The sequence below is a fragment of the Beta vulgaris genome, chromosome 3 (genome assembly GCF_026745355.1).
Source record: "Beta vulgaris subsp. vulgaris cultivar EL10 chromosome 3, EL10.2, whole genome shotgun sequence".
Classification (NCBI taxonomy): Eukaryota; Viridiplantae; Streptophyta; class Magnoliopsida; order Caryophyllales; family Amaranthaceae; genus Beta; species Beta vulgaris.
The window spans coordinates 36,972,360-36,994,029 of NC_079204.1; the positions used below are offsets into that span (position 1 = coordinate 36,972,360).

Here is a 21,670-nt window from a genome sequence, read left to right on the forward strand (position 1 = left end):
GGCTACAATACATTTAAAGATAGAGAAATAGGTTTTGACTTTTGGGGAAGGGGCATGGCTGCATGGGAATTGGGTATTGCACGGGATTCATGTATTAAACTTTCCTTGAGTTTATATAGTTAGTAGCGTTTTTGGAGACCTTTTAATTTTTCTTGATTTGGGGGCCCTGTGCAATAGGGCATCTTGCACACCCATATTTACGGGCCTGCATAGAACAATACTTATCTAAAATATATTTTAATAGTGTGACAACTTTCATCAGAAGCTTTAGCAAACACCATAGTATCATCTGCAAATGTTAAAAAAAGAATTTTGATTCCCGAGTGACCTAATTTAACACCTATCTATTATGTTCCCATCGAACTAGCTTGGTGCAATTGACGAGCTAAGATTTCAGCACACAAAATAAAAATATAAGGAGATAACTGATCTCTTTGACGAATACCCCTGGATGGAATAAAAGTTCCACCAGGAATACCATTAACCAAAACTGAAAAAGAGATTGTTGTGATACATTATCTTAACCACTCTATTCAACGAGAGCACAATTTCTCAAGAGTAATAAAAATGAAATTCCACTCTATACGATCATACGCTTTTTCCATATCTAATTTCAGAGCTATCCAATCTTCTAGGTCTTTTTTATTTCTAAAAGTAAAAAACTTGATGCACAAGTAGAACATTATCTTGGATTAATCTTTCACGAACAAAACGGATGAATAATCTTATCCTTACACCCTTTAAACCTATTAGCCATGATTTTAGAGATAATTTTGTAAATTGTCGAACAGAGACTAATCAATCGAAAATGATTAAGATTAAGAATAGTTTAAAAGGTTTTTTTTTTTCACAAAATTGAACTTTTAAAAGGGTGTTTTGTTAGACAAATTTTCCTGTGATTGATCACTAAAAATTAGGTACTATATTTGGTTAGTAACCCTCAAACTAAAAATGGTGGATCAGCCTTTGCCTAAAACCCTCTCTCAAGTCTCAAGAGTTTAGTCGCTAAACAGCCTGCGTATATCAGTCGATAAGCAAGCTTCGCCGCCGGCTAACCTTTCAGCTTTCTCTCCCTAGTTCCTCCAACTCAAGCCATGCAATTATCTGGTTTAGCTCGCCGAGCTTCTAGGGTTTGCAAAGCACGTATACTCTTTAATGTTCTCATCGTTGAGGATGCTTCTCTGTATTCCTCTTCTCAGTGCAGAAATTTCCGCACTCTCCCTCTCCAAAATGTTACTTCTGCAGGTACGTTTTCTGTTCCAAATTTTGTTTCAGTTAGGATTTTTTTTTTGTTTCTCGAGATTTTGAATCGTTGATGATTTCATAAATGGAGTTAATTGAATTCAATTAGGAATAGGCTGCTTGGATGGCGGACGTGTTTTGCCTAGTGACTTGCGTTACCAGTGGCAGAATCCTAATCATTCCGTGCCTCATACGATGTCTTTTTGTTCAGCTCCGGCTGCCGGCAGCGGTAATCTACTAATCTTACTGGTGCTCTCATGTGCCCCTGTTACGCTATTGGTACTACTAAGATAGGACTGTCGATATTGATTTCGTGTTTTTGTTATGCTGTCTATGAATATCAAATGAATAGTTAAATTAGATGAACTACTTGTACATTGTATGAGAATTTTGTGGATTCATGTTCGGTTCGGGTAAGTCCCGCTTGTGTCCTGTTGTATTTGTGATTTTTTATATTGCTAAGTTGGTTTCATGTCCAATGCGACTTGCCCAGGGGATGAAACAGGAATTTGTGGAAATACTAAATTTTTTCATTTTGTATTTGCAGATACTGTGAAGGAAGTGTATGATAGAATTGTTGAATCTATTAAGGTCAAAAGATCTGCCCCTCCAAATGCATGGCTATGGTCCCTTACTGAGAAATGTAAAAGCCGGGATGACATCAAACTTCTATTTGACATTTTGCAGCAGCTTCGAGTATTTGTTAGTTTCTCAGAACTCCTTTCTGTTCTTTTCCTGGAATAGTTTCTATGGTCATAATCTGAATTTACTCCCTTTCTGCACAGCGATTGTCAAACCTCCGGATCCATGATAATTTTAACTGTAACTTATGCCAAGAAGTTACAAAGGCATGTGTTCGAGCTGGGTCTGTGGATTATGGTAGGCATCATTAGTACATGTTTTAATTGCTAGTTTGGAAAGATTTCACTCTTAACTAGTTTATATCGGTAAATATGGTTGCATTAATGCATCTTTCTGCAGAAGTCACCTCTTTGATCTCCTAAGAGAAGTACATGTTGGCTTCCAGCTTTCTGCTCTAGACCACTGGATATTTAGTCTTTTGTGCTAGTCTGGAAAGTGTATTCGTGTTTGTGGAATAAATATTGACTAGCTGAGTCTCTAAGCCCAAAGCAGAAATAATGATCTGCAAGCCCAAGCCCCCTCCCATATTAGTCTTTCTTTCTCGTTTACTGAGAAGCCCTCAACAAACATTCAAAAAGTAAAAGCAAAGAGGCTACCCCATCAACATCGTTGAAGTTCAAATAATATGTTGATCCAGATTTTCTTTTTACATGAATTTTTCATTTTTATTTTTATTTTAAGCTTGTACTGGACTACTGGTTGTTTAGGTAGTTTTTTTCCTTCTGCATGTGGGGTAGGAGAAGTGGAGAACACTAGAAGGATTGTCAGGACCATGTTACCTTGAAAGGAAATGGAGCAATTTTTTAGAAACAATCTGAAATGGAAAATGGTGCAATCTTCTAGGGATGGGGAGAGTAGAAGCTCTGACTAGTAGCTATTTTTTTTCTCTTTAGTCTTGAGTTGACTTTGGTGCAAAAGTCTGCTACTATCTATCTTTCTGTTATGTATCTACTCTCTCTGTCCCTTAATAGACTTCCTATTTCTAATTTTGGCCCTATTCATAAGTAAAGAAAATCGTTTATTTTTTTCAATAGGTAATGAAAAACATAGTCATGTGAGCTCTTGTTTGATTTGTCTCCTTGTGTAGATTTACGAGAATCAAACTTTTCTAATTTTTACTAATATGTAATAAAATATTAATGATACAAAACACGCATTGACAAACATCAAAAGGAGAAAGGGGAAGTCTATTGGGGCACGGAGAGATTATTCGCTATTTGACCCTTGTTATTTTTTATTTATTGTTTTTTGATTATGTCAATGATCTATGATGGATGCTTCATACTGGCACAAGTCATACACCTGTGATTTCTTTGTTATCACTTGAAAGATTGCTTGGGATATCATCTAGAATATGATAAATTTTGCGCCATATCCTATCAATTTTGTGGTTAACTGTCAATTCTCATTGCTGCTTTTATGACGAAGCCAATCAAGCAATACATCACATCCTCACCAATTGAGTTAGGGACAGATTGAGGCCTATGATCAATAAGTACAATAATCTCATACATTCCAACATGACCAATAATGTCTCTTAACTCTCTATTGTGAAAGAAGATTTACAATAGAGAAATTGCCTTGTGTCATCCGGAGTGAACGCTTTCAAACCCTGGCCTTGTCTTTCTGCTTTGTGTAGCTCCACACAAATTGATTAAAAAGAATATGACCTTGGGAATGTCAGAATCAGAAGAGCCACATTTTTCACTGCAAAAAACACATCCGGCCCACCGATTTCCATGCCCAGGCGAAGAGCATAAATTACAAGCATCTATGTTTGAAATAAAAGAGGATTCACTGAAAGCAATTCACAAAGCTAATATTAGCAATGAGCTTCTAATCCATTCCTGTGTTTGAGAAATAACCAGTGAGAAAATTACCCTGACAACCTGGTGCTTTGAGACTATTTCTTCCTACCTTTACTTTTCAAAAACATCTCAGTCGAAGGTGACTTCTGAAATTCATGTTGGTGCTGTAACAATTAACATGTTATTTTAAAGGACCTAATCTATAACTTATAGCAGCAATAATGTCTCGTTAATCTACAGTTGTTTTTATGTAAAATGCTTTCCATCTGGGTATAGTATTACATCTTTCTACTCCATGTTTGCTTAGTTCTTAGACTGACGTGATTGGTTGGCCTTTCTATGTGTTACATTCTGACTCAGCGAAGTACTTGATTGCAGGAAAGAAAGCATTATGGAAACATAATGTTTATGGGTTGACTCCTACTATTGGATCTGCCAACCAACTCTTGGTATTTATTCAGAAGCTTCTGCATAGTAGGGTTCATGCTAATTGAAGTACATAGTACCTTGGAGTTAATGTTTGACATGCAATTTGAGTTGTTGTCTGATATATGCAGTCTTATGCAAAGGCGGAAAAAGATGTTAAGCTCATGGTGGACATAATGTGTCACCTGAAAAAGAATAATTTACTGTTACAGCCCGCAACAGCAGATATTGTTTTCAGGTAATACATCTTTTTTCAATGCTCAGTCACTTGAGGAGTTTATTTACTTGTGGTATGTACGCATGTACACTGTGTTGCTCTAGATGTAGCTTTTTTCTGGTTCACTTCTATGTTGTGGGAGGATTTTTATGAATTGGATTATATACTCTTTTTTGAGAAGGTAGATCTGAATAATTTGTCATCCAAGTAAATCAGTGCTATGTCAATCCATTCCATGTTGTGTAACTTGTTAGCTCAAATCACAACACTATACTCGTCATTTGGAAGGATACCAACTCTGTACTTGTCCAACAAGAAGTGTGATAACTGACAACCCAGGATCATGGTGTCAAAACAAGGATGCATCTTATCATATTGCACATGTCGTAAAGGTTGTCAAATCATAAAGGTGGAGAAAAATTGAGTTCTTGGCAGGTTCAAGGGATATCTCATGGTCTTGAGCCGATATTCTGTACAACCTCTGTTACCTGCACTCGACAAATTTTGCCAAGTACCCATGCGGTACGACACTGACTCGGGTACGAAATACGGATTGGGTATGTCACTTTACACTCGGATACAGCTAGATCTGGGAGGAGGGAAACTATTAAATAAAGAACACCGATTACTTGTAAACCCTAGATTTTAGAAATACACCTTGAGATATTGGGGCTTTTACTCGAGAGGGTGAGTCGTTCCCCCATGGTTGAAATTTCGTCTTCATAAGTGTTCTTAATGAACACTTATCCGGTGACGGTAGAGGAGAGAGAGATTAAGGTTGTTGCTTGCTGGAAACCCACATGGTCAAGATTTCTCCTTTTTTTTATTTAATAATTTAATGTAGTGTGGGAAGCCGGAAGGGTGGGGGTTAAAAGAACCATGCGAAACAAAAAAGTGAAGAAGTAAAGCAATACAACTGTCTTATTAAATTAAAAAAGCAGCACAACAGACAATTGTACAACATTACATTTACACCTCTTCCCTTCTCTCTCAAACAACAATAAATCATTGCTTCTTTTTCTCTTTTACTTCTAATTTTTTTTTCTATTAGTACTAGAGCTTTTCAGACAGTCCCAGTTTCCTGATCTTTTTGGAAGTGCCGTACCCAACACTCGGATCCGTACCCATACCCGACACTCCTAACCAGGTAACACCGCATCATTCCCGTTCCCTCATCATCATGACCATTACTGCGATCGTGATCGAAACCGCGTTTTTGTACTATGGTTAGGATCCTGCAAAGTAGGTGTGATAATTAACTTGCAATCTGCCTTATCCAGGAGAGGTAGAGAGGCTGGTTTTCAATAACTTGCATGTATTTCATAATAAAGGTTAAAAAAGTTAAAGGATAGTTAAATTGAGTCATGCTTCCAGTAGAAGTCGAGGTATTAATATTATGTGAAGTGATTTTCAGACAGAGTTGTATATCACTTAAACGCTAGTTGTAAATAAGAGAAGATAAGCACAAGAAGCAATATGCATACATGTAGATGCAATCAAGGGGACTGAGAGGATTACTCTTAGGAAAAATAGAAAACTAGGAGCAAACAAAGGTTGCCCCTTATGGGCCATGTCATCACTAAGGGTCAAATGAGCCCAATTCAACAAACTTACTTTTGGGTTTAAATAAGTCTTTTGGAATTTCCACTTCCTCTTTGCAATTTTTGATTCTGATCCTATTGCACCTTATCAAGGCAATAGAATGCTTCTGATAACCTGGTTTAACATCCAAAACTTAGCTCTTGCATCTTACTTTTAAAGACAATGGGGTGTGCATTTTCTAAGCTGGTAGCACGAGCTTTATGGCATGCAAATATTAGAATTTGAGAAATTGTATCGTAACGACTCTTTTTGATGCTATTTTGGACTCCTTTATTACATAATCCAAAAAAAATTATTGCAATAGTGGTAATTTTGAATTTGAATGACAACATTTTTGATAAAATTTGATGGCAAAGTCAATTAACACTATAGAGCTGTTTCTGTTGAATATATATAAAATAGTTTTTGAAAACCTACCGGCACGTAATGGCTCAAGGGTAGCCGTCAGCAAGGCCCTTGTGGTGTGCTTGGGGCGAGCATTTGGTTAAGTAGGCATGGAATGAACTCAAGGCTGTTTCTTTTCTGTGAAGGATTTACAACCCGTTTTTCTCCGGGAGACCATTCTGTATCTTTTTTGTTATAATCATACCTCAACATCCATTTTAAACATTATGATACCCTATTCAGCAGATGTAATAAGTTATTTTCAGGACATCAAACTTGATAGAAGAAAATGGAGGCAAATGCTCTATATATGGACAATCATTCGAAATAGAATTTTGATCGTGCAGCCGACTTCATCATATTGGGATTAAGGCTTGGCATTCTTGTTATTATAAGCATGGAAACTATTGGGGTTTGGGAAACGGAGACGGGGAAACCTTGAATTCGGAGGTTGCCTTGCTTCATAGTGACCTAGCACCTGATTTTTGAAGACATTTCCTTCCCTTATTGCTCCACCAATGAATGAAAAAAGAATGTTTGCACATGCATGGTACCCCTACAAACACAAGCAGTGCACACAAAAGTGACATGGCCGACTTGCTAATTGTTATGCAAGAACTAAAATTCCTCACCTCCCTATTAACAAAGCAAGAAACGTATCTGGGAAGATACACTTGTTCTGTTTACAACTTAGGAGCTTATTTTTGGTGTTGGTTATGAAGCCTATGGTTTCCTCGGAGTGTTGGAAGTTGGACTGCAGCGTCGTAGCTCATCATGCTGTAAAGATCTCGGAGTGCAAGTGCTTGACAAGTGGTGCTCTAGTCAAATATATATTTTAATAAGGAAAATAGTTAATAGCTTTTGTATAGGTGTGGCATGACATTTGAGGTGGATTAGCTTTTTATTTTTTGTTTTAATTTATATCTTTTTAGGCTGCTGAAAGTTCCTTGTTTATTCTGCAATGTATTACAAGTTCCACTTCTTTGTCTTTGATCTTTTAATGTAATTAAAAATATTAAAGTTCATGTGGTAACATGTGAAGTACTTGTACAAATTATGGTTAGCTATTCTCATATTGAGGAAGCTTCTTGGTACTCCATTCATAGCGGTGTTTTTTCTGGTAAATTAAGAGATATCAATGTGTTTGGTGATTTGTTTCTTGTTTACATGTAGACATAGCTGAACTGTCTGTTTTATGCATTTGTTGGATGTCATTGTTCCCTGGGCTTTTCTGATTATAAGTGTGTCAATTTGCAGCATTTGTTATGATGCTGATAATTGGGAGCTAATATCCAAGTACTCCCGAAGGTTTGTCAAGGCTGGAGTCAAATTGCGAAAAACTACATTTGACATTTGGATGGAATTTGCTTCCAAGAGAGGTTCTAATGTGTTTTACGTTGGATTTTTTCTTCGATTCCTTATTATGCCCTTGTTACATACTTCATCCGCTCCAAAATTATTGCAACACCTGACGTTTTTATTAGTTCTGGAAAAAAAAATTATACCTAAACATGGGACCACTTGCACTAAACATTTTCACTTTTCCTAAGAGCATTGTCACTCAAAAAAAAACTTGTCATCCTTCTCTCTCATCCTCAACAAATTAATCATGTCTCATGACCATTTTTACTAAATGCATCCGACTCATGATCAAAATAAAGTTCATCATCCCCCCTTCTCTCTTCAACTATGAAAATTTTAAAAAGTGAATAAAAGTATAGCAATATGGGTGTCTACACGCTACATATAAAGCTTAAAAAGTCCTGGTCATTGATATTTATGATTAACTTTTTTTATATGTACTCTTTTAGATATTGCGATTTGAAATTTTGGATTGAAAAGCAAAAAAAATCTAAAAAGTACCTATATACATGTCACCATCCTACTAGTTCATGAATCTCATGACTTATTTTCCAAGTAGGTCATAAGATGACCTATTTTAGAAGTGATCATGGCTTATGACATAAAAAATCATGTGTAGTGCAAACTTTTTCTTGGTCATAGTTGATGATTAATATTGATGACCAAAAAAATCATGGGTGAGGGTGCTCTAATAACATAAATATTCCCACACTACCCTACTTCCAACTCCCTCATAAATCTCAGTGCCAAAGGCAAGTGTTGCAATAATTTCAAAGTGGAGGAAGTATGATGCTTGCTTGCATAACATTCATTGCTGTTGAGTCAATATTGTACCTTGCAATGTGGGGATTTCCTTTTGAAAGCATGATTGATTTTAATTTTGTAACAAAAATGGATATTTTGAAGCATAAGTTTATTTTCCTTTTGGAGAATTATAGATCACTATCATAGGGCTTGGAGAACTGTTGGTGTCTCAACTTGTAGCTGGTTATGAAGTAGCTTACCTCTTTTCCATAGTGGTCCTGACTTGATAAACTTCATACAAATGTTAAACTGTATGAGATATTGAGATCTGATCCAATGAAGGGTGCGGAAATGGATATGATAAAAGCTACCTATGGTGAATTAGGTATGAGAGCGAAATACATATTATAGTCATTTATTTAATGTGTAATTATAAAAGAAATTAAAGATCAATGGGTATCAGGGTAAGGACAGAGTATTATTTATTGGAAAAAAAGGAAAAGAATAGATGTTTCTGTTGTCTCTCTCACATGTCAGCCTGCGGCCATAGATTATTTGCTTGCACCGTGGAACATCAGCCTGTGCAGGTGGTGAAAACATCGTTGGACTTGCATCACTCAGGGAAATTGGAATGTGAAACCCCTATATTTTGGGCTCCATAATTGTCTAGCAATGCCTCTGTTGCAGATCTAGGGATTTTGGATTTTGATCTGATGCAACCAATCATATGATTCCGCAAACGAAATTTGTTAGCTTCAAATAACCTTCACTGAGTTATCCTCCAATAAGGGTTCTAATTCACTTTTAGGGCTTCACACCTTAAACTTGAATTAGGAAAGTGTTTGAGATTACGTTTATTAGCTTCACTCACTAACTCACGCAAATCTCTCTTAGTTTTAAGTTTCTCTGCCTAAATCTTAGGTTCTTGTGTTTAGGTTCATTCCTTAAAAACAATAAAATTCTGGAATTGAGTATGTCCAAAATCAATGAAGAGCAATTAAGTTTGAATTTTCTAACAAAATCTCTTAATGTTATTAATGAGAAACTATTACACATGTATATATAGCCTAAAAGAAACCTATTTAAAGTAAAATTAGGAATCAACAAACTAATCCTAGTACTACACACCTAAGATAAATGATAAACTAAGATAACTAAGTAGACTCCTCAGTCAACTATAATTCTAACTCAATTAGGACTACTAATCCAAATAGGATTTGGACTACTAGTCCCACTAGGATTAGAATTACAATCTTTACTCCTAACAGCACTAGGAGGCAGGAGCTCTAATCCTAATAGAACTAGGATTTTTAGCAATACTCGTAACAGATTTAGGAGTATTTTTACATCCTTCATTTCTAAGAGGATTAAGCAACCAATTACACGTCAACTGGATCGTGACCATTGGCAACCACCATCACATTTGCCTTGTGTTTGGGGAAGCACAATGTGGTTTATTGTTTGGGGTTTAACCTTCGACTTAGGGTAAAATTGCTTTATGCTATTCCCTTAATTTTTAAGAAGGTTTTATTTTTGTAATTTGTAGTTAAACTTCAAAAGATAGTTATGTGCAAACAATCTTGCACTTGATAATACATCGTTTCTTGAAAAATCCTAACAAAATTCATATTCATGCAAAAATGGAAAATTCGTATTATCTTATAAATATGATATTTTAAAAAAAAAAAAATCTAGAACCACCCCTAAGTGGAGTCAAATACCCCTTTAAAATTCTTAAATAAAAGTGGATCCTAACAAAATTCATATTTTCGCAAAAGAGGAAAAAAGAAAATTGGTATTATTATTACTGATGCTAGCTATGTTATTTTCTTTAATGACATTTTAAATCCCGATGAGTTTTTTTTTTCAATTTAGAAGTTAGAACCACCCCTAATTGGAGTCAAATATCCACTTTCAGCATTTATAGAAAAGTGGAGATACATATATCAAAACAATCCTTAAATGAAAAAAAAAGGGGAGTATATCCCTAAATAATTATATATCCTATGTTATTCAAACACGGATTGAGTGTATACTCGGATACGAGTGTCCAAGTGTCCGACTCGGCTATTTTGTAGAAAAAAGTCGAAGTTTTTAGTTTAAAATGAGGTATCCAAGTAAAGTGTCGTGTCGGACACGACACCGAACCACACCCGCTTTTGAGGTAAATGAAGGTGTCGGAGTAACACTGATCATATCTTTATGATACTCTAATATTCCTAATACCCTCTCACAATCATAACGCCTATAACATGAATGTTACGATTGGAGAAACAAAAAAAACATTGAAATTAAGATCAAACAAATATATTGAACGGGAACGCCATTCTTTTTGAACCCGCAAATTGCTTCTTCTTGATGAGAACGCCAATCTTTTCTAACTCACCAAATAATTTAACAAAACGGGAATGCCACCCTTTTCGTACCCGTAGTGTTTGTGCTTTTCTTGAGCAAATCACGCTCCCAACAGATATTGACTTTTCTTGAGCAAAGTCGAGATCTGTTCAAATGCTGGTTTTCTCGAGCAAAACTGTGCTCACAACACATTAAATCCTTGTCTCATGGCACAAGGAGAACCAAATCTTGTCTCACGGTACAAGGATAATCAAGTCCTGTCTCACAACGCATGTAGAGCCGAAAAATCAATTCAATCAGATCTGTTAAAAATTTCTAATAGTCGCATGAACACTTCAAAAACAAAGAAGTGGCTCAAACATATTCTAATATTGCACCACACGTTAAGCCTCTAAGAAGTTTGCCAACAGTCAACTAATCGGCAAGTGCAAAGTCGGATTAAACTAATGGATTGAAGTTCTTTTTTTTTTTTAAGAAAGAAAAGAGAGAATAATAAGGAAATTTTCTCCAGGAAGAAGATAAATTGACTTTGTCAGGAGCTTATAATTTTACCAGATTATAAGAGCCTAGGAGGGATAGCATAAACAAACCAAACCTTTAGAGTTTAGCGGAAGCATTAAAATAATTATATCTGGCAACCTGTTGGTGGACAATATAGAATCAGTGCCCACCGGCAGGAGAACCGAAAAAATGTGTTTTGGCCCTCAGAAATCGTAGAGCTCCTATACCATGTTAAGTTTATGAGAGAGGAAATAGTAAGAGTTTATATTAGTTTGATGTGTGTTCAATAATGAACTATGAGTATAATATATATAGGAGTACAAAGGGATTCATACTAGGTAACTATCATTAAAAGATATCTTATTTTAATCTTAATCAAATACTTATTGGAAATATTCATAACATAATATATCCCTAAATAATAATATATCCTAAAGATATTATAATATCTTTATGATACCCTAATATTCCTAAGACATTACCAATCCTCTGAAGCACTTGATACGGCCCTTAGAAACGAGCAGCCAGCCAACTTCCCAAAATGTCTCTTTGCAAGAGACTTCTGCATATGTTCTCAGTTTGAGATAAACAAAATCTCCCACAGCAAATTGCACATCTCTCCTCTTCCCATCTTCTTGGAGTTTCATGTTATTTTGGCTCTTAACAGGTGGATTTTCTTGAGAAAATTTTGACCCCTAGGCATTTTTCTCTTTTCCCAGGCTCTTTTATGGAGGCATGCACTTATCATGACCACTGTTTGTCATTTCCTTGGTTTTCTAGACAAGATCTTTAACTAGTTGATTAAGGAACAGTGTCCGTATGAACAGTGTCCATTGCTATGCTGTTGGCTTTGTTTCTCTCTCTATCTCTCTCTCTTTTCTTTTTTTTTTCCCTTTTGAGTGACAGGAGAGTGTTTGATGGCAGTCTTTTTTTGTCTCTAGCGCTCCTTTTCTATAGGATTGACATTCCTTTGGTGTCTATTTGATGATTGGCTTTATATTAATCTTGAAAGCATAGGGAAGTCCAAAGCTGATGATTTAATGAACATAAAACTTTTAACGTTGTTGAGAATGGGAATTTTTTTCGCATAGCCTCCTCTATGAGTGGGAAATTTTCAAATATTGGCGAACAAGAACAACTATAATAAAACCGCAAAAGCAAAATAATAATAATAATAATATATAATGCGCCTTGCCTTGGAATGTGTGCACCTTCGCCTTGTGCCTTTTGCCTCGATGCACTGCGCGCCTTTCAAAACAAAGGTTTCAGATCCTAGTCAAGAAATTGCAGATGGACATTTGATTGGATTTTTCTCTTTCATTAATTTGGAGGTGCCTACTGCTGCAACAGCTTTGAGGGCTTCTTCCATTTCCAAGTCTGTCAAAAGTTAACTCCAGAAGAGAAAGAACAAGTATCTTGAGTTGAGCAAGGATTCTAATACCTTAACTTTCTCATAACATGTTGAGTCAAATAGCAATAATTTGATTCACACTTAACCTTAGTGCTGTAGCGAATCGAGTAGCTCTAGAAGCATGTGTACAAGCTCGTAATGAGGGACGTAATCAACTAGAAATACATTCGGTTAGGATTGATCTAAACCAGCCCATTGTGCAGGTATATGTCCCTTTCTGCCACATTGAAATTAGGAGCCAGTCGTCTAATTGCATGCATTTTACTTGTTCAATATGGGAGCGGAAAGGTTAGACCTTAATAAGTTTGGAAGTCAGCAAGTAGTAGCTCTTATATAGGTGTGGTGTTATCCCCAGACTCTTTTGATGTCGATTATCTTTGTAGACCAGTCAAAAGAGACTTCGCAATCCTTCATCAGAAAATTGCTTAATTGTTATTGCAATATCTTGTCTCACTAAGCATGTCCAAGCATGGTAAGGTGGAAATTTGTGCAATTACTTTCAGAACATGTAGAATTGCACTCCATCAAAGATGTTCTCGTAACTACTCATTCAGTGTTACTATACATGGATCAAACTAATACATCTATCCTGGATTACCTTCTGCTATTGCAGGTGACCTTGAGTCGTTGTGGAAGATTGAAAAATCAAGATCAGATATGTACAAGCAGCACACTATCAAGGCTGGGTTTTCTTGTGCTAAGGTGATACTCTTTGTGTTGCCAATCATGTTGTACGGTGGTGTTCTTGGCATACATTCCTTTATATAAATTTGAGATGAAATTTCTTTTTATACAGTCCACAATCTCTTTTATCCGTGTTTGTTGCGAGGAATAGGGGGTTCGATAGTTGATGACAACAAGAATACATTAAGAATTGACGCAAGTAATAACACCTCTGACCCATATTCTTAAAATAAAACTATGTACTAATTTTCTACGGATTTGAAGGTTTGCCACCCCGAATTGGAACCGATGTGAAATCAACTAGTTATATCGGTAAATGATCTAGTAATCACTCTTAAACCACAAAAAATGCTTCACCACCCCTTTTGCATCGCACTTCCTCCAAACTCCTTAGCCCCCCGCAAAAAAAACACTTGCGTAACACCGATTCACTCCTTGTATCACTTCTTAACCTTCCTAATAACTTCTAATTTGAACCATCTTTTAAGAGTGGAGTTCATTTATGGGAAACAGTTGATGTGGTGGTTGATGGAGAGAAGGGGACAAGAGGGGAGAGATGATTGGGAAGAAGAGAGGAGGGGTTCCTTTGGGTTCATTTTTCACATATATTGCTGGTGGTTGTGGATGGAGAGGGAAGTGTTATATTGATTGTGATGGTGGAGAAAGTGAGTGAGAGCAATTGAACATGTAAGAAGAAAGAGGGGGTTGTGGTGGTGGTGGTGGTTACGGCATTGAGGAGAGAGGTTTTTGTGGTGGTGGCGCTTATTGTGGTGAACATGAGGAGAGACAAGAGGATATGTCGTGGGTGGTAGTGAATAATTATTGATCGGTTTAATAAGCTTTTATTTTTGGATCTACTATGGGAAAGCAACTCATAATTAGGAAATTTTATTAGTTAATGGATGAGGGGGATTATTTTAAGATTGATTACGATGAAGTTATTCATATGTGTATCTCCATACAGTTTACCCTTCCCTTATATTAGGATTTTAAACATATCACTCCGAGCTTATTTTACTTGAGATTAAGCACGTGTCAGTCTACATTTTCAAGGTATTGGTACATAGGGGTGTTCGGCTGTTCAAGTCCGGACCTGACTTTTTGATAAGATTCTAGCTAGAAGCATACAAGTATTGTAATGTGCTTCTCCTTGGGTATTTGGTAGCCATGTATGTAAAGGTATAATAGGTAACTTGACTTCAAAAGCAATAAAAAAATCCAATATAGAATATTAATTCTAATGCCATGGTATATGATTGATTAAGTAATGTTTCAAAATTTAATGTTGGTTCATTAGAGGCATTTCTTTCCCTTTCACGTGGGTAAATGTAGGTCAACAAGAATTAATTCTAATTCCCACATTATGAAAAAAAACTAAAAGGTTTGGGGACGAAAATGATCCTATTTGGCCATCATAGATCGCTTTGAATAATTGAGAATCTTGAGTAACTGGTCAAGCTGCTAGAGTAGCTAAAGTGGTGATGAATCCTGTCAGTAAAACGGGTCTCCTCCATCGATTCCTAATTTCCAATGGCAATCAAAAATATCTGTTTATAATCTTCTGCCGGTTGGATTAGAGATTAGAACCAGAGCCGTCCAACAAAATATCTCTCTTGTAGCCAAGAAAACCGGACTATGATTGAACATGATGGATTGGCAATTTTTCTTTTCTTTCTCTACTTTAATGTTGTCTTATCTTTGGTATATCTAGTTTGCTGACATAAAGATATTATTAAATATCTTCATGTCTTTATCAACTAAAAAATATGTTCAAACTGATAATTAATTGGTTGTTTTAAAAGGAGCACTAAGATAATAGGAAAAACGGTCCAAATCCAAAATTTTTGTATTTGATCTGAATCAGTTTGGAACCATACTTCGAAAAGGAGGACCATAGTCCAAAAGGTCCCCTCCAGTTTGGTTTTCTATTCTGGACCGGACTTTGAATAACCCTAATCAATAATATCTATATATAGCTAGTTTATCATAGTTTTTTAATTCTAGACTCAGTGGAACTTAAATCTTATGTTAAAAGTTGAACCAGACAGTGGAACAATGGAGCTCCTAGAATATTCACCAGACTGCTCTAGAGCCCAGAAGTTCTAATTGAGGTGCAGATGCACTAGTTCACAAAGAACAACTCTAAACAATCTTTTGCTACTTATAGTTTAGTCACCCCCTCTAACTTATTGTCTGTATTAACTCAATACGTAAGGATTGGTATCCATTGAACTCTTTGAATCCTAACTCTCTCAACTCTCTAGATTTCATTACCCTGATTAAAAGTGATAGTTTCCCTCTTGATGAAAAAAATTCTTTTAATGGTGTGCTCGTACTGAATACAAGCTGTTCATGGTCAAAAACGGTAGGGAGTACTGAGTAGTGAGAATTGGGACATTACAGAACTTAATTGTTTTTAGAACAGTGATGTGAGAGTGGCCCCAATGCACTGCAGCAGAAGATCGTCTGTTAATGTACTCTTTCTTCCGCACAAAACCTTGCTCTGCTGAATCGGAAATTGTATGATTTAGTCTAGATCATGATAAAAGGGCACTTTGATCTTATTTGAGGTTGCTGGCTTTTGGAAGGATCAGTTATTCTTGGCTTTATGCATCTGGTTATGATGTTTTCTTTTGAACTTCTAATTTGCAGGGATTCTTGCTTGAGCAAAAGCCTGATGATGCTGCTTCTGTAATTCAAGTTGTAAATCAGGTATACATACATTGCTTCATGTAAACCAATTTGGACTATGTAGCTTCCACTACCCTTTCAGAATGGAAATAATAATGCAGATAGTGGGCCTGCTCCCCACCAATCAAATACAATCAGTATGGGTGTTGCAATGAGAACCAATGCCCAACCTGCAAATATATGTCCAACAGCTAGTTGCACTAGAGTGGAAGAATGCAACAGTATTTTTAGCAAACTGTTAAAAGTTGCATCAGTGATGGGCTGATGGCATGATATTGATTTGTTACTTCTTATTGATTGCTGAGTGCCCTGCAATGGTTGCATATCTCACTTGTACATGGCTTGCATTATTTCACTTCTGCATACCATGTGAGAGCAAAGGATGTACTAGCACAGAGATTGTAGGTATTAAGTTGCAAGAACTCAATAACAAGGGATACATCTATTATTGCAAAACATTATCGAAGACCATAGATAATCATATTCATCCATTTGCTGAGCTATAGAATCTGGTATCTTTTTTAATTGAAATGATATAGGATGCCTGTGGTGATTAAATTTTTAGTGAAGGTTTAATATGATGCATCTACGTTGTTTGTCAGAATTTTTGTGAATCAAAAAGGCAAGATATTTTTGATGAACTTCAAAAGCTGGTCAGTGAGTGGCCTGCAGAGGTCATGAGGCATCAGAAGCAGGAAGATAGAAAGGTAATAACATTATAGAACTTTTTCAATCTGTTTCTTCATGTATCTTGATCACCTGCCATTTGAGGTTATGCACAAGTCTCTAGAAAGTTTGAATTATTACATTGATACTAAAAATCATCGATACTAAAAATCTAAGTTGCACAAAGACGGGTATGGTACGGGTTCAGATTTGGGTACGGGGACTGAAAAAGGCAAGACTTCGACAGGTTAGGACATGTTATCCGTGTAGGAAACATATCGTATCGCATACGGTTGGGTATGGGTACGTGACCTACAAGAAGTACCTGTGCTGGAGAGCTTAAAATTGATGGGTATTGCATTGATATATTGAGTGTAGAATCTGTAGATAATATGGAATGAGAAAAGTTAGTTAAGTCATCACTCATCAGGAATAAGATCTAAACAAGTGGATGGAAACTAGAATTACTTTTTAAACTGTTGCATATCATTAAACTAAAAGTACTTTTAACTGTAGATAGTTACCAGCTTGTAAACCTGCTTGCAATGCAAGAGCTAGAACTAATTATAATTGTATGTTTTAGTTTTTTTTTTAAAATTAAAATTATCTATATGTTTATTGTAAATCAAACTCTATTTTTCTCTTATCCTAAATTCTACTACCCCCGTCCTTTTTCTATTGCAACAATGGGTTTGGGCACGGTTTTCAAGGAAGTGGAAAAAGTGGGTAGTTTAGCATAAATGTACCGCTTTGATTAACTAGAGTAGGAGAGAAATCAATTCTTAATAAGGTACGAGCAACTTTATGAGGAAAAGTGAGTAATAGTGATGTTTTAGTAAGATAAAGTAAGGGCAATGTTGTCAACTAGAGTTATTTTTTTTACCAAAAGTGGAATTGTTGTAATAGATGTGAAACTACCCAAAGTGGTAATTGTTGCACCAGAAAAAGAACGAAGGTAGTACATGTGTATATTTCTCGCTCAAAAACATTACTTTTAAACATAATGTTTGAAGTTTTGACATGGCACACTTAGGTGGCGTGTTCTATGCTCCTGGAAATATTTTTCTTTAGATATGCTAGGAATTATTCCTGGTGATGCCTCAAGTTGTTGTGCGTCCTACTTTTAGCGAGTGATGGACATGAACTGTTGCGTTCAATTTATACGTGGCATCAATTCAGTGTAGAAGTCAATAAGGAGAAAATAAGTCATTTGATTTTGTTAATGGTTTTTATTTAGGAAAAGTTGACAAGGATTAATCCAACCTTTGCCTGGTCTTCTGATAATAGTCCCACTTTCCATGCCACCTTTGTGTAAGGTTTGATCCTAATGGGCCCAAGTAACCGGAAACCTGAACCAGCTCGGTTGGGAAGTTCCCTTCCCCCCTTCCCATTGTGAACTCTTGTTCTCTCTTTGGTTCTGTTGTTACTCTCTCCAAGCTTCCATTTCTTTTTCAAAGTTTTGTTCTTTTATCTTACTATATGTGCATGGAGCTACCCAAGACAAGATATAGAAGCATTAAGAACTCTTTAAATGCGGAGGTGTAAATGAGGCGAGTGGAACCACCACAAGCAGCTTTGGATTTAGCAATAGGGCAATCAGACCAAATCAGAAAGTCCAAGCATTTTCAAATCTGAAGAAGTGACTGATTGCAATTGCTTTACTGAGAATCGCCCAAAACTCTAAGCTGCCCTCTTATACCAATTGATATGTATCGAGATGGATTCTAGCTTGACTCTTCTGGATTGTCACTCTATTATGGATTACTAATGGTTCTAAATCATTTTTATTGTTTCTCTTACCTTAATACATGATTTAGGAAGGTTTTTAGATTGTTTTGGTGAGCTTCACTCATCAATCAAATCAATCTAGCTTAAACTAAACTTCATTTATCTAATGTAAGAATTTTATGATTAAGTTCACTCTTTAAGCACAAGGTAAATTCTAGAATACATCCAAAACCAAACAAAGACTCGCGTTCAATTAACAAAAATAACAACTTCTGGATTCGTTCAATCATAGCATGCCATTATATAGGCTTACAGTCCTAAACAAACCAGGAAACATAAAGAGATAAAGCCAAACTAAATTCTTTCCTAATCTAATTAGGAGATTACAAGATAAACTGAAGATTAAAGTTGAACAATAAACACTCCTAAATTGCTTAGAACAAGAAAAATCTATTCCAAGTTGGGTAGTTTCCTTTCCTTTTGCTCTTAAGTTCCATCATCCAAGCACATAATGAAATATTTTGTTTTAGATATGCATTCAGTAATTGACTGATGCAGGCTTGCAAGGGGGAAAGTATTTTGATTGCCATTTGCCATCAAGTATCCAGTGATGTTTATTTCTTTTTCATGTGAAATTTGTATGGCTGCTTTCTTTGTTGCAGTATTTGCAGAACGTTTTTTCCACCCCCCCCCCCCTTTTTTTCTTTCTTTCTGGAGGCGGTCCGGAGGTCGATGTAATGTTTGGTGTTCAAGGGTACTTGGATGCTTCAGAAAAAGCTAGTGCAAATCAATTGTTATCTTGTTCTTTATTTTTCCTGCCATTAACTTTTCTTTAATATTAATTATCTATTTTCTGCGCCTGGTATTAGCTGTATTATCTGTCCGTTGATTTTGGAGATACTGTCATGTCCTGCATCCTGACCATCAGTGTCCTAATGATATGAATTAATGCTTGAAATAGTTTCTCATGGTGCTTTCTCCTCATTTCTTATTGTATATATGAAATCATTTCATCCTTGTTTTCTTTTGGACCACAGGCATTAATTGCTTCATTAAAGGCTGATATTCCTCTTATGCTTAACTCCCTCACTAACATGGGTGTGAAGTCAAGTGTCAACTTGGAAGACTGGAATATAGAAGAGCCCTTGTCATGTTAGCTACAATCTAGGTGACTGGTTAAGTGGAGACGATATGATCATCATCATTTGTTGCATAAAGATTGGGATTTTCACGGCGTCGATACTGCTACAGTAATTTGCTTGTGGCTAAATGCTCAGCTAAGCTACTCTGTTCTCAGCTGCAGTGTGTTCGCTTTAAGTAATTTTAGAATCTCTGGACAAAAAAGCGATTCTGCCCCGATGATCTTCAGGATGAGACTGGGGAGATTCACAGTAATGGAAGAGGTAAGAGGTGGAAGATGGGTCAATTTTATACCTCTACAATCTATGCATTGGGATTTACTGTTAACGCTAGGTCATCTTCTATTTCATATTGCTCTGGTGCAGGTCTGCTGTCGAAATTTTTATTTTTTTGTTTCTTATAAGTCGTTGACATAAGTTCAAGCATGGTTCATGCTGCACAAGATAAGACCGAACTATTATGGGAATTCATTGCTTCTGTCCGTGGCATAAATAATATGAATGCCATGTTTGATATATTATTCAGTAGATTATATCATGAACTTGTCCTAACTTTTTCATATGATCCGAAGTTTCCATTAACCTGGAGCTGTCCCAAGTTTTAGGTGAGATCACAAAAAACTACTTCCTCCGTTCCCTTGAGTTCTTTACGTTTGGTATCATGCACGTGAATTAAGGAGTGTAGGTAGTGGAATAAGATTCTCTTAAATTATTAATGTTGGTTAACTAAATCAGTAAATTATCATGAACTTAGGAAAAAAAACTGCATTAAATGCAGAAAACAGTAAACTAAATGCTTTGAGAGAATAGGGCTTCAATCCTTGCAAAACCATATTGTCCAATAGGAAAGCTTTATTGTTTTTTTTTAAACCAATAGGAACAAAGTACACGGATTGAAAATGCAAACAACACAATAAACACTTTCTTCTTTATTGTATAAATAGGCTCAATGGCCTTTTACCGTTCATTAAAAAAAAACTGTCACATTCTGTTTTAAAAAAAACACAATAAACGCTTTGCCTCATTGCCTTCAATGGATTCAATTTCAGTGGTTGATGTGGATGATATGAAATCATTGACTTATACTCTCAAGGGGATTTCAATTTCAATTACTTTGGGGCTGAACCAGTGGCAGTTGAAGTCAATATTATTGACTTAAACTTGCCTCCAGAAACAGACTTCAATAATCAGCAACAACAAAATGAGTCAAATCCAGAACTAGCGGACTTTAATAACACAACAGCAGAAGAAACAAATCAGCAGCATTAAAATGAGTCAATTCCACAACCACAAAGTCATCATAATCGAAGGCTCCGCAACTATGACAGGCTGAAAATTTTGTGTTGGTTGCTGGATAACCAAGTAAATGGAAAGCTGAAACATGGCACCATAACTGAAGCGTCAAAACAATTTAATGTCACAAGACAAACAATTTCAGCATTATGGAACAAAGCAAAAAAGCAAAAAAGCAAAAGCAAGCAAGTCAGTCGTTCAATGTGGATAACAAATACATCAATTGTGGGAAGAAGAGAGTTGAATGTACTATAGACAGAATTATTCAACTTTCAACGGGTCAAAGAACGTGCATAAGGGATCTAAGTTCGATGCTTGGCCTTGGTTCAACAACGGCGTGGAGAATGATTCAACGAGGTCTTATCAAAGCTCATACGAACCTGTTACATGTGGGTTTGACGGAGAAAAACAAAATCGAAAGAATGAAGTGTGTGTTGAGCTTATTAATAGGGGACTCGGCTCACACAAAAAGAAAATTCTATTCCATGTATAACTTCGTGGTGCTAGATGAGAAGTGGTTCAACCAAATAAGAAAATCACAGAAATATTATTTGGGTGCAAATGAGGTTCCGCAATACAGATCAGCAAGTTCAAGCACTAACATTAAGAAGGTTATGTTCATTGGCGTTGTAGCAAGACCTAAATATGATGAAGAAGGGACATGCGTGTTTGATGGAAAAATTGGGATTTTCCCATTTACATATCAAGAAGCAGCTAAGCGAGCGTCAGAGAATAGAGAAAGGGGTACTATGGTCACAAAAATAATCTCAAGTAT

At 36.1% G+C, this 21,670-nt stretch overlaps 1 protein-coding gene across 2 annotated transcripts; it reads left to right on the forward strand.

The window, feature by feature from the left end:
• Window positions 1-929: 929 nt before the first annotated feature.
• Window positions 930-20,140, forward strand: LOC104883551 (uncharacterized). 2 transcript variants are annotated; one of them, XM_010668092.4, is made up of 11 exons: window positions 930-1,245; window positions 1,352-1,471; window positions 1,790-1,944; window positions 2,028-2,121; window positions 4,071-4,141; window positions 4,250-4,356; window positions 7,579-7,700; window positions 13,308-13,396; window positions 16,031-16,090; window positions 16,672-16,776; window positions 19,501-20,140. In XM_010668092.4, exons 1-11 carry the CDS (start codon window positions 1,095-1,097, stop codon window positions 19,618-19,620), a joined length of 1,194 nt encoding a protein of 397 aa, XP_010666394.2. In that variant the 5' UTR covers window positions 930-1,094; the 3' UTR covers window positions 19,621-20,140. The 2 variants fall into 2 exon arrangements, with proteins under 2 accessions (XP_010666394.2, XP_010666395.2); XM_010668093.4 differs by having other exon boundaries at window positions 1,358-1,471.
• The last annotated feature ends 1,530 nt before the right edge of the window (window positions 20,141-21,670 follow it).